Source organism: Hyperolius riggenbachi, chromosome 4 (genome assembly GCF_040937935.1).
Source record: "Hyperolius riggenbachi isolate aHypRig1 chromosome 4, aHypRig1.pri, whole genome shotgun sequence".
Lineage (NCBI taxonomy): Eukaryota > Metazoa > Chordata > Amphibia > Anura > Hyperoliidae > Hyperolius > Hyperolius riggenbachi.
Genome location: NC_090649.1, coordinates 481235598 through 481253298, shown reverse-complemented (window position 1 = coordinate 481253298; position 17701 = coordinate 481235598). Strand labels below are relative to the sequence as shown.

General features: G+C 44.6%; 1 protein-coding gene across 2 annotated transcripts in view; it reads right to left on the bottom strand.

The window, feature by feature from the left end:
- UBR2 (ubiquitin protein ligase E3 component n-recognin 2) overlaps positions 1-17701 on the bottom strand; it is a 153317-nt gene continuing 135616 nt past the window's right edge. For both annotated transcript variants that reach the window (XM_068232986.1, XM_068232985.1), the window contains exons 40-47: positions 14544-14634; positions 12557-12684; positions 10522-10630; positions 8779-8835; positions 5848-5925; positions 3706-3876; positions 1997-2098; positions 1-1496 (exon numbers count right to left, since the gene is read on the bottom strand). In XM_068232986.1, the coding sequence (XP_068089087.1) occupies positions 1355-1496; positions 1997-2098; positions 3706-3876; positions 5848-5925; positions 8779-8835; positions 10522-10630; positions 12557-12684; positions 14544-14634 (878 nt within the window). In that variant the 3' untranslated portion in view covers positions 1-1354. The remainder of the gene's footprint in view (positions 1497-1996; positions 2099-3705; positions 3877-5847; positions 5926-8778; positions 8836-10521; positions 10631-12556; positions 12685-14543; positions 14635-17701) is intronic.

The following is a 17701-nucleotide window of genomic DNA, read 5'->3' as shown; positions in this document are numbered from 1 at the left end:
TTACAGAATGCATTTATTAGAATATTGTTATAAATTAATCTTACATAAAAAAAAAAAAGTTTTGCAAAATAATGGGGAAAATACCTCATGTGCTAATTCATAGAACCTCATGTTCCACTTAGCAACCTCTAGCTGCCTGCTCACTTTCTTATCACTCTGAATCCACGCCCCCTACATCAGTTATAGGCTGTCAGCTGGTGGGCTTGGCTTCAGTAAAAGCAATCACTCTGCAAGCTTCACTCTTAAAGGGAGGGTGTTTCAGACAGCTTGTGAATGAGCAGACAGCTGTAGATTGCCAAGGAGGACATAATCTATAGATGGCTGTAACAGGTATTTCTTTATCATTTTACAAAAACATTTTTTACAAAACTTTTTTAAGCATATTTAATTTGATATAATGCGCTCTTAAAAGCATTTTAAAACAAAAATGGGCCTAAGCCAGATCTTGAAGCGAACAAAGCAGTTTTAATTAAAACTCTGAATGTCAACAGAAACTGGATTTTCACCTAGACCAGAATTATCTTTTAAACTATACTCAAGTTTCATCTGCAGTTGAATGCATTAAACACAGCATAAAACACAGAAAACCACCTGACTGATTTTTAAGGTACTGGTAAGGTTAAAAACTCAAGTGTTTGACCTCACTTAGCTGCTAATTGATAAGCTTGCCTTTGCCCGCCCAGCATCATCAAATTTGGAAGTGTAATAAACTGTGTAAACAAGGTGGAAAAGTCCCTGTTGTATCCAGGGAGGGGAGGCAGAGAACTTTCTCTCCTTTATTTGCTCACTAATCACTTCATTAGTTTTCAAGCTGATAATCAGTCCAGTAGCTGGCAATGATATCAGATAGCTTCAGTGAGGTGTAAATATGCATTCAAATGACATCAGAGCAGCCTTACAGTGTTCCATATTAACTTTATACCATGTTTAATGCATTGGGGCAAAGATGTAATTTTGAGCATAATCCTATGTTAACGCACCTCCGTTAACGTTCATGTTTGTCACTAGTGATATGTTGAACGGCAGTTAATACATACACATTTATACTGCGACAGCGTCCCTTTAAGTCAAGCACAGCAGTGGGAGGGGCTCACCTTTAGCGGCACGGAGTCGCTCTATGCTCAGGCCTTCCGCCAGCATCAACTGATCTCATAATAAGATGGCCTTTGTAGTGTTTCTCAGGGAAAAAAAATCACTTTACTTTATTCCATGGACTAAACAATGAGATATAAATTAAAGGTCTGAGTTGTTTACACGTTTACCAGTCACATTGCTTTTTTGTTTTGTTTTTAGAAAATGAGACTGCTAAAAAAAAAATAAAAAAAAATAAAGTGAAAACAAAGAGAAGCCGGTATTATAAATGTTGCCATTCTATGCCCGCCAGCGTTTGGTTGGCTTCCTGGGCGTGGCCTATCTCCTCCGTGATGCTGTGCTGCTGCCAGAGTTTCTGGATCTTCTTGAAGCGCTCTTTGCAGAGGTGAAGAGGATTCCCTCGTCTAGATCAACACAACAAACCAAATGTGAGTTAGAGGTAGAGAGATACAGGAAGGTTTTTGGTTTACAAGTTTTAAGTGGACCTCTGGGTAAATATGCAAACGTCACCGAATAAATAATATGAAAAAAGCGCAGTAAAGAAAAGTTAAATCCATGTTATTTCACAGATTCAAAGGACAATTTGGATTGGCCCAACTCCAATACAATCTGCATGCAAGCCAAAATTATTGTCTGCATAAGTGAAGTGCGCTCTGTATGCGCTATGTATCTCTCCGGCGCCTGCTGGAGAGATACGTAGAGGGCGCACTTCTCATGCGCAGACTGGCAGAACTTACAGGACCCATTACTATAGACAGAGAAGACTGACGACGACAGAGCAATCCGTGCGCATGGGGCTGGAGGAAGCCCCAGGTATGTATAAAATGTTTAATATAGCTCGGCTCTGGTACACTTTAAGGATTAAACACTAAAGTATGGTGTACTGTAATAACGTCCAACATACCGAAGTCCTTGGTCTGTTTCCCCGTAGTCATCCAGATAGGGAGGAGCATAGAAGCAGCCCTTTGTTTTACCGGCCAAGAAGAGGACCTGACATTCTCTCACTCTGCAAAAACGCAAGGACAAGAAATGAAGGGATATACAAACTGCAGTACAAGTCAAAGATGTATGGAGTCAGTGGATCTCAAGAAGGCCTTGAAAAGTAAAGATCTCCAGAAGACCTTGCCAGGCGAAGATCTCCAGAAGACCTTGCCAGGCGAAGATCTCCAGAAGACCTTGCCAGGCGAAGATCTCCAGAAGACCTTGCCAGGCGAAGATCTCCAGAAGACCTTGCCAGGCGAAGATCTCCAGAAGACCTTGCCAGGCGAAGATCTCCAGAAGACCTTGCCAGGCGAAGATCTCCAGAAGACCTTGCCAGGCGAAGATCTCCAGAAGACCTTGCCAGGCGAAGATCTCCAGAAGACCTTGCCAGGCGAAGATCTCCAGAAGACCTTGCCAGGCGAAGATCTCCAGAAGACCTTGCCAGGCGAAGATCTCCAGAAGACCTTGCCAGGCGAAGATCTCCAGAAGACCTTGCCAGGCGAAGATCTCCAGAAGACCTTGCCAGGCGAAGATCTCCAGAAGACCTTGCCAGGCGAAGATCTCCAGAAGACCTTGCCAGGCGAAGATCTCCAGAAGACCTTGCCAGGCGAAGATCTCCAGAAGACCTTGCAAGGCGAAGATCTCCAGAAGACCTTGCAAAGCCAAGATCTCCAGAAGACCTTGCAAAGCCAAGATCTCCAGAAGACCTTGCAAAGCCAAGATCTCCAGAAGACCTTGCCAGGCGAAGATCTCCAGAAGACCTTGCCAGGCGAAGATCTCCAGAAGACCTTGCAAAGCCAAGATCTCCAGAAGACCTTGCAAAGCCAAGATCTCCAGAAGACCTTGCCAGGCGAAGATCTCCAGAAGACCTTGCCAGGCGAAGATCTCCAGAAGACCTTGCCAGGCGAAGATCTTCAGAAGACCTTGCCAGGCGAAGATCTCCAGAAGACCTTGCCAGGCGAAGATCTCCAGAAGACCTTGCCAGGTGAAGATCTCCAGAAGACCTTGCCAGGCGAAGATCTCCAGAAGACCTTGCCAGGCGAAGATCTCCAGAAGACCTTGCCAGGCGAAGATCTCCAGAAGACCTTGCTAGGTGAAGATCTCCAGAAGACCTTGCAAGGTGAAGATCTCCAGAAGACCTTGCAAGGTGAAGATCTCCAGAAGACCTTGCAAAGCGAAGATCTCCAGAAGACCTTGCAAAGCGAAGATCTCCAGAAGGCCTTGCAAAGCGAAGATCTCCACAAGACCTTGCAAAGCGAAGATCTCCACAAGACCTTGCAAAGCGAAGACCTTGCAAAGCGAAGATCTCCACAAGGCCTTTTTAAATGGCGATTTTCACAAGGCCTTATAGCAATCTACACTACTTCAAGCCTCCTGGCTCTACATGGAGTAAGAACTACTGCAGGAACAATACTTGTTGGATTAGAGGAGCGGCCTACCCCTCCAGATGATTAGAGCGGATGCCAGCGCCACTGGGACACACCTGTGCATATTTCACGTTTTCGGCCAACTTCATCGGGAATGAAAGTGATTGGGAAAACAATAGTGAAGGAGATCTAAGAAAACCTCCTGCATGAAGACTCATCCCTGAGGACCTCCATTAATGCCGAGATACGAGAAGCAGTAACTGACCTGAGAAAGATGCCCATGCCGGAGCCGCAGACGTACGTATGTGCCGTGCAGGCCCCCACGTCGTCCCCTTCCAGCTCCGTCTGGCAGCAGTAACTCTGAGAACACAGCATGGCTCCGCATACCAGGCACAGCGTGGGGGCTCTGCTCTTATCCCCACCTGACTTGGGGCATCTGAGGGGGGGAAATCAAGGGGAAAAAAAAAAGAAATTAATAGGAGATAAATGTAAGCGCACCAATATAAACTGCAGAGCGCAATCAAACACATAGCCATGCAATCTAATAAAAGAGATGAGATCGAATATACAAACATCACTCAGGAGCCAACGCGTTTCAGACTATGGAGTCCTTAATCACGGAAATGCATCGACTCCTGAGCCATACTGGGAAGTCTGTATGTTGGATCTAATAGAGTATTTGCAGTTTACATGGTGAGTGCGAATGCTCAGTTTTCCAGTGTCTGCATACATGAGAATGGCGTCCCCCCTTCATCCCCTGACTGCCTGCACTGTTACTGGCTTGTATAGTTGGGGGTACAGCGGCTGTATGATCTCATAACAAATGTTAACAATAGAATGGAATGTTCTAAAGAGCCCAGACAGCCAAAAAAAACACTGTCCTAGACAATTTACGCAAATCAGCCAAGTGCATTACAGTCTCAATACTCTAGAGCATACATGAGTATGGGAAAAATCTGGACCTCAGAGCCATTCAATTTGGCCCTCAAGTGGTTTCCCCACTTTGCATTATGTGTGGCCCACTCCAGACCACCAGGGAAGCCCTAGATCACCAAAGAAGCCATATGGGGGATGTAGGGTGGAAAGCATTAAACACTAGGGAACTGTATAGGGGAGGGTGAGGTCCTTTAGACGCCAGGGAACTGTACAGGGGTTGGAGGGGGGGGGGGCATTAGACACCACGGAACTTTAGAAGGGAGGAAATGTGGCCGCTAGACATTGAGGTTGGCCCGCAGAAAGGTCACAGTGTACAATTTCTGCCCATTTTGTATTTGAGTTTGACATTCCTGCTCTAGAAGCAACGCAAGCACAAAAACTGTTGTAGGCTCCATGCACACTGCAAATCCGTTTTCCGATTCCGTTTCCGATTTTCAATTCCGATTTTCCCTGAATACATTCAACAGAAAAACGGATCAAAAAACGCAGCATGCAGTAAAGATTAAAAATCTGAATCGGAATCGGATGTAAAAATAGATTAAAAAGCGGAATCGGAAATGTATGCAGTGTGCAAGAGGCCGTAGTGTGGCTTTGATGCCACTGCACACAATAGCATGACATTCTAGAGCAGGATTTCCCAAATCAGACCTCCACCTGTTTGGTGGAAAACCACAGAGATACTTAAAGGACAACTGAAGTGAGAGGGATATGCAGGCCAACATATTTCTTTCTTTAAAAAAAAAATAAACCAAAAAAAACCAAACATTTGCCTCTCATGCATCAGTAGTGTGAATTACACACCTGAAACGAGCATGCAGAAAATGCAGTGAAACATCCGATTTGCATGCTTGTTCAATGTCTATGGCTAAAACTATTAGAGGCAGAAGGCAACCATTCTTGTTTAAAAGTAAATAACTATGGAAGCCTCCATTATCCATCTCCGTTTAGGTGTCCTTTAAACCTATATGGAATGTGTTAAAGTTTGGGAAATACAGGTAGTCCCCGGTTAGCGAACGAGATAGGGACTGTAGGTTCGTTCCTAACCTGAATCGGTTCTTAAGTCGGAACATTGTGCCACCTCTGTCCCCTGTACCTCCTCTGTGCCCCTTGTTCCTCCAGTGTCCCCCTCTGCCCTTTGTACCTGTTTATACAAGTTTAAAAGCCATTTTTTCAAAAAAATTTAAAAATGGATTTTCTCAAAAACTACAAGTCCAATTTGAAAAAAAATGTTTTTGACTTGTTCCAATGGAAACAGAGAATCCATGCCGTTCGTATTGGCGGATCATTCGTAAGTCGGGCGTTCATAAGTCGGGGACTACCTGTACTCTAACAGAGTGTTGTAAGCTTCTTTCTTTGTGGTAAATTATTACCAGGCACGAATGACCCTTCATTAGTACTCTAGTAAGACATACTACATTATTTCTGAATGCCAGAAGCCCCACCCATCCCTTCAGCTGGTTCTGCTACTTACGAGAAATTTGAAGCTTGGTTGATGAGACTGCTGTAATCCTCTGGTAGATCTATCAGCTTATTAGACTCTCGTGGATAGCTGGCAGGAAAGAGAGAAGTCATCATTGGACAGGAAGCAATGACTGACTTAATACAGCCCTTACAATACTTGAGAAAGCCCAGATCGCAGGGCGAAACATCGACCTTCCTCCGCAGCTCTGTCAAGCGTGTTGCTCCGGGATACCATCTATTTTTGAATTACAACTGATACTGTCTTTTTACACATCTGGATGCTGCACTGCAAACGTGATTAAAGTAAATGTGAATGCAAAAAATAAAAATAAAAAAATGTGATACTTGCCTATTGACAAGGAAGGCTCTAGATCCTATCGAGCCTTCCCTGTAATTTACTGTTCCCCTCGTTCCAACGTCGTCACCCTTGTTGTATGTACTCCACCAATTGGTCGAGTACACATCTCTGTGCCCCTGGGAGGCTCCAGAAGCACAGCGTTGTCACCCACACAAGAGAAGCAGCGCAGTAACTAGGCAACGCCATAGCAGTAATATTATACTGTGCGGGACGCGTAAAGGTAATTGGTCGCTTGACCCCAAATTACTCCTCCCTCCGAGCTGCTACAACTCCATGGGGGTTTTGAGTGGCAGCAGGGTGAGCAGTCATTTGCTTCACCCTGCGCCCAGCTCACCGGGAATGTACATATACGTACGCCCCGCTAGGTATCCTCTGAAAGCTGCTCCATACTGCGATTGCGTAAGCGCGATCTGCCGCATGCATGCGCAGTATGGAGCCGCCTGTCTTCGAAAGCATTCTGGTACACAAGTGCTTCCAAAGCCTCTCTAAGCGGCAAATTGGGGGTGACGTCGCTGGAATAAAGGGAACAAGAGAGAACAGGGAAGGCGTTCTAGGATCCAGAGCCTTCCCTGTCCATAGGTAAGTACCGTATAACCTTGAATAAAAGTCGACCACGTGTATAAGTCAACTCCAATATTCAACCCGCAAACATTTTTTTTAACGGATTCAAGCATAAGTCTACCCAGCATGCACTTGGGGACCAGGAAGGGTTAATGACTGCACTGCATACATGACTGCACTGCATACAGTATTGCAGCCATTAACCCCTCCTGTCCCTTAAGTGCAGCCAATACCTCCTCCAGGCCCCCAAGTTCTGCAATCATTCACTCCCTTTAATGCAGCCCAGTATTCCCCCCCCCCCCTTGTTAATTGTTGTGGCCGGGACCTTCACACCTGTGTTTTCCTGGCATTTCTTGGCACCCACTTAGCACTGAATAAATTGCTGCAAATGGGAATGTCACTGATAGTACACACATTACTCAGTGGGCCCAGTGTTGCGAGTGACTCACGTATAAGTTTACACCTATGCTTTTATTTAGTGAGTCAGACCTACATTTCTAGACTTAGAGTATATACAGTATCTGACTTTTTTTTTTGCCTTTACATTTACTTTAATTTTTGCTTAAATATTACCTCTTTAAAGAGACACTGAAGGGAAAAAAAATTATGATATAATGAATTGGTTGTGTAGTACAGCTAAGTAATAAAGCATTAGGAGCAGAGACATAAGTCTAATATTTGTTTCCAGTACAGGAAGAGTTAAGAAACTCCAGTTATCTATGCAAATTGCCATTGAGCTCTGTGCATAGAGCTCTGACTTCTGATTAGGTTATCTCAGCTGTATTGTGTTTTTCTTTTGCAGAAAACAGTTCAGGACAGGTCAAAAGTTCACTGCAAAAAACTTAGAATGCTGAGTAGTGTGTAAACTGCACATATTTGAGAATGAATGTTATGTTATAAAAAAAATAACTGTATAACTGAAAATAAAAATATGAGAATTTTTTTTTGCTACCAATGTTCTAGTAATTACCCCTACTACACAACCAATTCATGAGATCATAAATTTTTTTTTTCGCTTCAGTGTCTCTTTAAAGAGACTCCAAAGTCTTTTTTACTTAAAGGGAACCTGTACTGAGTAAAATTATTTAAAATAAACACATGAGGTAACTTCAAATGAACATTACATAGTTACCTTGCCATCAGTTCCTCTCAGAAGCTCACCATTTTCTTCTGACAATGATCCCTTCCAGTTCTGACAATATTTTGTCAGAACTGAAATATATCAGTTGCTGTCAGTTACAGCTGAGAGGAGAACTGATGTGTCCATGTTTCCCTATGGCTCAAGTGGGAGATGCTACAGTTTAACTGTGTGCTGACCAGAAAGCTGTTATGGAGTAATGGCCATTTTCAAAATGGAGGACAGAGAATTTAATTGATCACAGTGGACGAACAAGACGCAGGAGAGGAGAAAGAGATTGATAAGTAGAGTACACGGGAGGTAAGTATGACTTGTGCATGTTTATTTTGACTTTTCATTTTCAGTTCAGGTTTTCTTTAAGTAACTTCATTAGCATTAATGCCCTACCTAAAACGCCTCATTCCGCCGTCTGAAATCGCAATAAAACCCCCCCAAATCCCTGGAAGGAGATTTGGGCAGCGCTTCCTAGTAGAGGCAGAGCTTTGGGCTGTAGCTCTGCCTCTACTTCGTCAATCGGCGCTGATCGCTGCCTCTTCCCCGCCCCTCTCAGTCTTCCTTCACTGAGTGGGGCGGGGGAAAGGCGGTGATTAGCGCTGATTGACGAGAATGGAGGCAGAGCTACAGCCCAAAGCTCTGCTTCCCCCAGCAGCAAAATCCACGACCAAGAAAGTCGTGGATTTTTGCCCTGGTATTTGGGGGGTTTATTAGCGATTTCAGCTGCAGGGATGCAGCGTTTTAGGTAGGGCATTAGAGCTAATGAAGTTACTCAAGTAAAAACGGGGCTTTTTTGAAACTTCAGAGTCTCTTTAAGCCTTTACTGGAAAGGGTGGAATCGCTGTAGCAGCTGGGGGTGACTGCACTGCAGTATTGGTAAAACCACATACCTGATCGCCGTCCGCTCCACAGCTACCACTCTCCTCACTTCCTTGTGTTGGCACCAGCTACAAATATTAAAAGAAAAAACACATTATGAACTTGTAAAACATTTAAGCGAAACACAACTTTTGTTGAGCTATCAGCAAGCTCTGTCTATACATGCCAAACATTTCATCTTGGTTACTTTTGCACACAAGGCACAGCCGAAATCCATAGTGCATAACTAATGTAGGTGTATAGCAATTTTCAACAAATATGGAGTTTTCCCTATCCTCTATAGAAACGTTTTAATTTCAATAATCACATTTGGGCTTAAAGTACCCCTGACCTCAGGGCCGGGCCGAGGCGAGAGAGGCTCCAGCCTCAGGGCGCAGTGTAGGAGGGGGCGCACAACTCACTCAGCTATCATTCCCCTCTTGTGTTTGAAGCAGAGAGAAATAAGAAAAGGGGACAAATGATAGTGACAGCAAGCCGGATAACTAGAGAGTAAGGTGTTGGGGGGGGTTGAAGGCCCTGGGGCGCCTCTTAGTCTAATAGCAATCAGTGTGTGACGGCTGGGGTGGGAGGGATGGGGAGGGGCCTCTTAGTCTAATAGCAATCAGTGTGTGACGGCTGGGGTGGGAGGGATAGAGGGGCGCACTTTGGTGTCTCAGCCTTGGGTGCTGGAGGACCGTGTCCCGGCTCTGCCTGACCTGGTCCCCGATACTTCTAATATATTTTGCTCCTGGTGCTGTGTGACAGGACATAGCCCCATATTCCCACCTCTGGGGCCCCCTGCGCCCCACATTTCTGGCAACAGATTTGTGCGGGGAGGATGTGGCAGCTCTTCCTCCCCTCTGCCGGTCCTTAGCCATGCCCCCTCCACACGCCGCTATAGTTCCCCATATAAATCACTGCACACAGAGCGCAGGCGGTCTTGAGTCAATTGAGGTAGGAAGGATATCCGACCTCAAATACCATAAGATCGCACACAGCACGGCTCCCCTGCGCGCTGTGTACAGAGAATAATATGGGGAAGTATAGCGGCGAGTGGAGGGGGCGGGGATAAAGACGGGCAGAGGGGAGGAAGAACTGCCACTTCCTCCCCGCACAGAAGATTATGACTGAGCAGAATGGGGGCTACAGAGAACGCTGAAGGGGGGAGGATGGTGCTGTGTTCTAGTCGCACAGCACCAGTAACAAAACATAAGAGTGGCGGTTGAGAGAGAACCAGGTCAGGGGTTCTTTAAGGTCAATACATTTTATATCAGACAATTACACCATTTAAGCAAATTGTTTAACCAGAAAAAGGTCAGATACTTACCTAAGGAGAGGGAAGACTCTGGGTCCTATAGAGTCTTCCTGCTCCTCTCATGGTCCCCTCTTTCCAGCGTTGTCACCCCCGTTTAAATTGCAGCCCCAAGATGCTTCAAAAGCACTTGTATCCCTGAATGCTTCCCAAGATGGGTGGCTCCATACTGCACATGCACGCATCATGACATCACACTGTGGGAGGGACAATATCAGCAATACAGCCCCCCTGATAATCTATTGGCGAAAATGTAAAGATTTCCCATTGGAAAAGGGACATCTGCTACTGATTGGGATGAAGTTCAATCCTTGGTTACAGTTCCTCTTTAAAACCGATGTGTGTGTTCTTTATTGCTGACAGCGGCCACATTTGGAAAGATTCCCTGTCACCTCATTTTGGGAAACTCCGTTTTGGCCTTCATGTTAATTATTGAGTGATGAAAAAAAATGCTTGTGATTACCTGCTGATGAGAGCGTCCGTCACCTGGGAACTCTCCTGAAATATGCTGATCAGATTGGTGGGGAGGGACAGGTAGGCACACAGATGCTCAATCTGGTTCAGACCGCTTACTGAAATCGGGAAAATTAGAAACAAATACAGGTCAACCGATCTATGAAAGACTAAATCTCACACAAGCTATAGTTCTGTTTAATGTAAAACTGAAATAACGTTAATGTAAGTATACTTACCGGGGGTTTCCTCCAGCACACGGAGATGCGTGGGCTTCCTCGCCGCCCTCTACGTTCACTTGTAATATCTGCCGATAATCTGGTCAGCAGCACTCTTCTGCATATGCACGGCCACATGTCCCTCCCTGAAACGATCCCGCAAGCATTCGCTCCTGGGCACGGGAGCATGATGCGCGCAGGCAAGTGCAGAAGCGCATGACTGGCCAGATTACAAGTGAATCCTGTGGCCGGGGAGGATGGCAAGGGAGCCCACACACCTTATGGAGCAGGAGGAGGCAAGTATAAATACTGCACAGTGCACAGTCTCAGGTACATTAGGTCAAGGGAAGGTTACATTTTATCATTTTAAAGTGAATCCGAGATAAACTTTTACTCATTGCATAACTGTGTTCCTTTGATATAGTTTATAGGTCATTCCTTAAGCCAAATACTTTTTTTTTGTTTGTTTTTGTTTTAATACACTATGGGCCTGTTTAGACTGTCAGCGTAAAAAGGACGCGTATAAAATCAAAGAAACGCAAGTTTTGTCTTGCGTTCTAATGCGTTTTCTATTGCGTTTTGCACACACACGTGACCCAGGGGAAAAAAAAAGAATTATGGGAACCGCAGAGGGAAACTTACGCTAAAAACGCAATAGTACGCTTTTTTGATACGCGTCCATAGACTTTCATTGCGTCCATTTCTATGCGTGACGCACAGAACTGCATGCAGCAATGCGGATAAGAAACGTATGTGTCTCATACGCATACATGTGAACTAGCCCATTCAAAAGCATTAGGAGCCGTTTATATGCGTTTTTGGTACCCGTACACGGTCCCTGAAAACGGCTAGGATCGCGCATAGTCTGAACAGACCCTAATTTCCTATAAACTAAACAAGCCTCGCCCACCGCTTCTCCAGTGCCTTGGAACTTTCAGACTCATGTAGCAAGGGCTTATGGGAGCTCAGTCTGGGCAGGAGGTGGTTACTAGCCAGAGATTTCAGCGGCAGAGGGGAGGAGAGGGGAGTGAAGTTTTCACAAGCTGATGGCTGGAGATGCTATCAGCTTTCCTGTGTGTAATGTGACAAACAGAACATGGCTGCCCTCATTGTATCACAGGAATAAATCAAACTGTTGAAGCTGCAGCTAGATTTGCTGTGTAAATGATCTAAGCTTTAGATAAGATATATAGACAAGTTACTTGTTATAGTTAGTTTTTCATCTCGGATCCGCTTTAAATTCCTCTGAGTTTTATTCATGCAAACAGCATTCTTATCCTTTGTAAAGGGCCCACATAAACTGCACAATGAAGATTAGTCGCCAACATGCCAAGGAAACACTAAACTGTAACTACTCCTGGTTACATAAAACATTTGAAAGCATCCCGTGTGTAAAATAATTTATTTTCATTGCCGATAGGAGTGGAAGCTTATCTCTGGTCATCGGCAAAGTCAAGACTCTCTCTGCCTGTGTATCTTCACTCTGCCCCTCTCCTTTTCTGCTGAAGAGACTCAGCTGTTGCCAGGGTGATGTGTCTGTTCCAGCAGAGGGAGGGGCCAGAATGAAGAGACGGGTAGAGGGAGATTCTTGCCTTTGCCGATGATTAGAGATATGCAATCTTGCTCTGTGTAGAGAAAAAAGTTTTTACACGCATTCACACAGGAAATGCTTTCAAATTTTCTTTAATGTAGCTAAGATTAGTTACTAAAATTGTAGTTTTGGGAGTATAATCCCACTTTAAAAGGCAACAAAGCGTTTTTCTTTCTTTAACCAAGGTGGTATTCTACAAATTAGCCTTTTAATAGGTTAGTAAATTTTGCTCATACCTGGTAATTCTGCGGGTGCAGGTACTCCATTCAGATAGTGGAAGAACAGGGCGGAACATCTCAGGTAGGGAAGAACTGCCACTTTTATTGCTCTGTTGAGGTGCCAGCCTGAAGACCACCGTGGTGTACTTCATAGTGAAAAAAACCCAAACAGAATTAAAATACTAAAGATGAGAGGATGGCAATATACATTTGAGAGGCAACTCATCCACTTATTTAACTCCTTTAACGTGGACCTGAACTCAGAACTTCCTCTCTGCTCTAGAAGATAAGCAACAGCATAATGACCTTTAAAGAAAAACAATTCTTTGTTACAGCTTTTACAAATCCTGCAAAAAAATCTGCATTATGTCTACTTTCCATTCTCATGGGAGCAGACATAGGGTTAACATCCTGTGTTTACAAAGCAGCTTCTTTGCCGTGGCAGTCAGCTGACACAGGTGAGAGATCAAATTACAGTGGTGATTAGTGACAGATGAGGGGGGAATTAGACAGGCTAAACGCTCTAAATACATACAGGGTGCATTTCTCGGTTTTTCTTCTGTCCTGTGCAAGAGTTCAGGTCCACTTTAAAAGGGAACCTGAGCTGAAGCTTGGCTATGCAAAAAGATACCTAGATGTAGTAAGGGAAGCCACAGGATCCTATTAACTTCCCCTCTGCGGGCTGCTGTCCCCCTTCACCGAACGCAGACCCCGAAAGATTGCCAACAGTGGATAATCGACAATCTTATCAGGGCCGCACACCTCCGTTGGCCGTGTACGAGTGGCGCTTGCTTACTGCGCGGTCACTGCATGACCGCGCTCGCCAGAGAAGTGGCGCTATTGAGCAGAAAAGTGTTTGGCATTGGTTCCCACTGTTTCACCGTTGCATTGTGTTTTGAGCCCTCTCGGGTGGCATGGAACCAGATGAACGCAGACATCTTACATGCTACAATGGGATCTACTGCTGTGTTTACACCAGGGCTGCAGAGTCAAAGTCGGAGTCAAGGAGTCGGAGCAATTTTGGGTACCAGGAGTCGGAGTTGGTGATTTCATAAACTGAGGAGTTGGGAGTCTGATGATTTTGTACAAAATCCACAGCCCTGGTTAGTATTAGACTAAGGAGTTTGAGTCGAGGAGTCAGAGTCTGAGCCATTTTGGGTACCCAGAGTCGGAGGTTTCCTAAACTGAGGAGTCGGAAGATTTTTGTACCGACTCCACAGCCCTGGTTTACGCAGACACAAAAAGCTGTACCTGTTTAACCACCCTGGCGTTCTGATTAAATCGCCAGGGTGGCTGCGGGAGGGTTTTTTTCAAATAAAAAAAAAACTATTTCATGCAGCCAACTGAAAGTTGGCTGCATGAAAGCCCACTAGAGGGCGCTCCGGAGGCGATCTTCCGATCGTCTCCGGCGCCCAGAATAAACAAGGAAGGCCGCAATGAGCGGCCTTCCTTGTTTTGCTTATATCGTCGCCATAGCGACGAGCGGAGTGACGTCATCGACGTCAGCCGACGTCCTGACGTCAGCCGCCTCCGATCCAGCCCTTAGCGCTGGCCGGAACTTTTTGTTCCGGCTGCGCAGGGCTCAGGCGGCTAGGGGGGCCCTCTTTCGCCGCTGCTCGCGGCGAATCGCCGCAGAGCGGCGGCGATCAGGCAGCACACGCGGCTGGCAAAGTGCCGGCTGCGTGTGCTGCACTTTATTTGATTAAAATCGGCCCAGCAGGGCCTGAGCGGCGACCTCCGGCGGTGTTGGACGAGCTCAGCTCGTCCAGACCGCTCAGGTGGTTAAAATCTACTTCTATTCATTTGGACAACAGTTGATCATTTTTAAATGTTGCTTTCATCGCCTGCTGAGAATGTTGCGTCTCCCGCCGCGCAGAAGCCAGTGTGAACCAGCCCTAGAAACAGTTAACTCATGTCTTTCAGCAGCATCAGGGCTTGCGGCTTCTATAGACTATTTAAACAAACAACAATTTACAATCAGCTTAAAAAGTGAATTGTTCCTGACCTTCCTGTGCACTGGCAGATCTTCCTATACAGCGATAACACAGCTTGTTCCTCTTCTCCATCAGGACACTCCTGATCCATGCCATCCTCCTCTGCACGGGAACACACAGATCATCATTTATTATGTTCTGTTATGTGTACAGAAAGTCCCTCCTTAACTACTTAAAGAGACTCCGTAACAAAAATTGCATCCTGTTTTTTATCATCCTACAAGTTCAAAAAGCTATTCTAATGTGTTCTGGCTTACTGCAGCACTTTATACTATCACTGTCTCTGTAATAAATCAATTTATCTCTCTCTTGTCAGACTTGTCAGCCTGTGTCTGGAAGGCTGCCAAGTTCTTCAGTGTTGTGGTTCTGCTATGAACTCCCCCTTCCAGGCCCCTCTCTGCACACTGCCTGTGTGTTATTTAGGATTAGAGCAGCTTCTCTCTTATCTTTTACAAGCTGGATAAATCGTTCTCTGAGCTGGCTGGGCTTTCACATACTGAAGAATTACAGACAAGGGCAAAGCTGTTTGCAGGAAGAAACGAGCAGCCTGAAACTTCAGTGCATGAGAACAGGGGGAAAGAAACACACAAATGATCTCTTGAGATTCAAAAGGAATTCTGTATACAGCCTGCTTGTGTATGGATGTATTTTCTATGTGTGGACATACTGTACATCAACCTACTTCCTGTTTTGGTGGCCATTTTGTTTGTTTATAAACAAACTTTTTAAAACTGTTTTTACCCACTTTTAATGCGGCGAGGAGCGGCGAAATTGTGTCAGAGGGTAATAGGAGATGTCCCCTAACGCACTGGTATGTTTACTTTTGTGCGATTTTAACAATACAGATTCTCTTTAAGGACCTTGATGAAATCTACGCCCTGTTTTGATGGGTACCTGGCTGCCAGGGTGTAGATTTCAATCACCGCTGCCTCCCCCGTCGCTCGGGAGTGACAATCTCACTGCTGTAGCTCACTCGCTCTGCCATCTCTATGACGGCAGAGTCCTGTGAGTGGGTCAGGAGCTGCTCCCATTGGCTTACATTGACAGGCAGGGTCAGGAGCCAATGAAAGCAGCTCCTGACCTGCTCACTGGAACTCTGCCGTCATAGAGACAGGTGGGCAGGCTCCAGACGTGCGGCGGTGACTGCGATTACGGGGGGTATGTGCGACGATTCGTCACTATTCATCGCTATTCTGCCGTTTCTTGTACAAGCAGTCTTTGGTCCATAACAGGGGCAGAGACCACTGGTACTTCAAGTGGTTAATCTGGACATCACATAAAAACAAAAAACGTGTTTTCCTACTTTTTATTTCCCATACAGTTGTTATATTTGGTTTTGTGGTTAAGTCCTAGTTTCTGTTTACAAATGACAAATTCCCAAACCACAGTTTATCTGCTCTGAAAGCTGCCAATGCATTTTATTGCATAGGTGCTGCATTTATATATTAACCACTTCACCACTGAGGGGTTTTACCCCTTGAGCACCAGAGCAATTTTCACCTTTCAGCGCTCCTTCCATTCATTCATCTATAACTTTATTATTAATTATCGCAATGAAATGAACTATATCTTGTTTTTTTCACCACCAATTAGGCTTTCTTTAGGTGGGACATTATGCCAAGAATTATTTTATTCTAAATGTGTATTAATGGGAAAATAGGAAAAAATGTGGAAAATGTTTTTATCATTTTTCAGTTTTCGGCCATTATAGTTTTTAAATAATGCATGCTACTGTAATTAAAACCCATGACATTTGCCCATTTGTCCCGGTTATAAAACCGTTTAAATTATGTCCCTATCACAATGTTTGGCGCCAATATTTTATTTGGAAATAAAGGTGCATTTTTTCAGTTTTGCGTCCATCCCCAATTACAAGCCCATAGTTTATAAAGTAACAGTGTTATACCCTCTGGACATAAATATTTAAAAAGTTCAGTCCCTAAGGCAACTATTTATGTACTTTTTTAATTGTAATTTTTTTTTTAATTACAAAAAAATAATAATTGGGGAGTGTGGGAGGTAATGAGTTAAATTTGTGTGTAGAACAATGTTTTTCTATATGAAAAATGCTTCGGGGTGTAGTTTTACTATTTGGCCACAAGATGGCCACAGTAACTTTTTGTTTATGCGTCCTGTTGCAGGAAGTGTTATGAGGCTGGGAAACTTTTTTTTTCACGATTGCGCTGCTTCTCGTAGAAGCAGCTGATCATTGCGGGGGCTTGGATCAACGAACGGGAGCGTTTCTCCCGTTCATTGATCTCCAGGCAAGCGGGCAGCGGCATGCACAAGGGAGCGCGGACAGCGACGGGAGCGGCGTCAGGTGCCGATTTCTCCGTCCCTTGGTGTTAACAGGGTGGAAAAAAGGGACGGAGAAATCCGCACCGCTGGGGGTAAAGTGGTTAAAATCTATCTAGTGATCTCTTTTCAGCTGCACACCTAGTATAAGCGCAGAGAGCTCAGTTTGGCAGTTTGCTAATGTGTGACACAGGAATGTAAACAAAATATAATGATATCACCTATTTAGATGTGGCCAGAAGCTGCCCACTGAAGCAAAAAGCTTTCCACTGAAGAACCAAATGCTGTGTTTAACTGTTTGCATGCTGTTGTGCTACATTTTTTTTGTGGCAATAAATGTCATACTGTAAATAATCCTTTAGAGCAAAGATGAAATGCTGAGTTTCATACCACTGTATAGGGAACTTGAAAGGGGCTATATACCAGTATTTATACTTACCTGGGGCTTCTAAAAGATTATTTACAGCCTTAAACCTACTATCACAATTTTTTTGTAGCAGAACAACATTCAAACAGTTAAACAGCACTTTGTTCTGTGTGGCAAGCTCCTTCAGCTTGTGATCCGCATCCAAACAGGAGATAACATTATCTTACATTATTCTTACATTTCTCTGTTGCTACAATAAGTTACAGCCAGCCACGGAACTAAAACGGAACTGTACTGAGCTGACAAGCAGAGAAAGATGAGAAATTTTCACTAGATAGCAGCTGTATTTATAAATTAAAATTATGAATAAAACGCAGTGGCAGCTTTCAGAGCAGATAAACTGTACTTTGGAACGTTGTAATTTGTAAACAGGCAATATTACTTGTGCACAAAAGCAAATATGGTAACAGTATGGGTAATACAAAGTAGGAAACTAATTTTTATTGA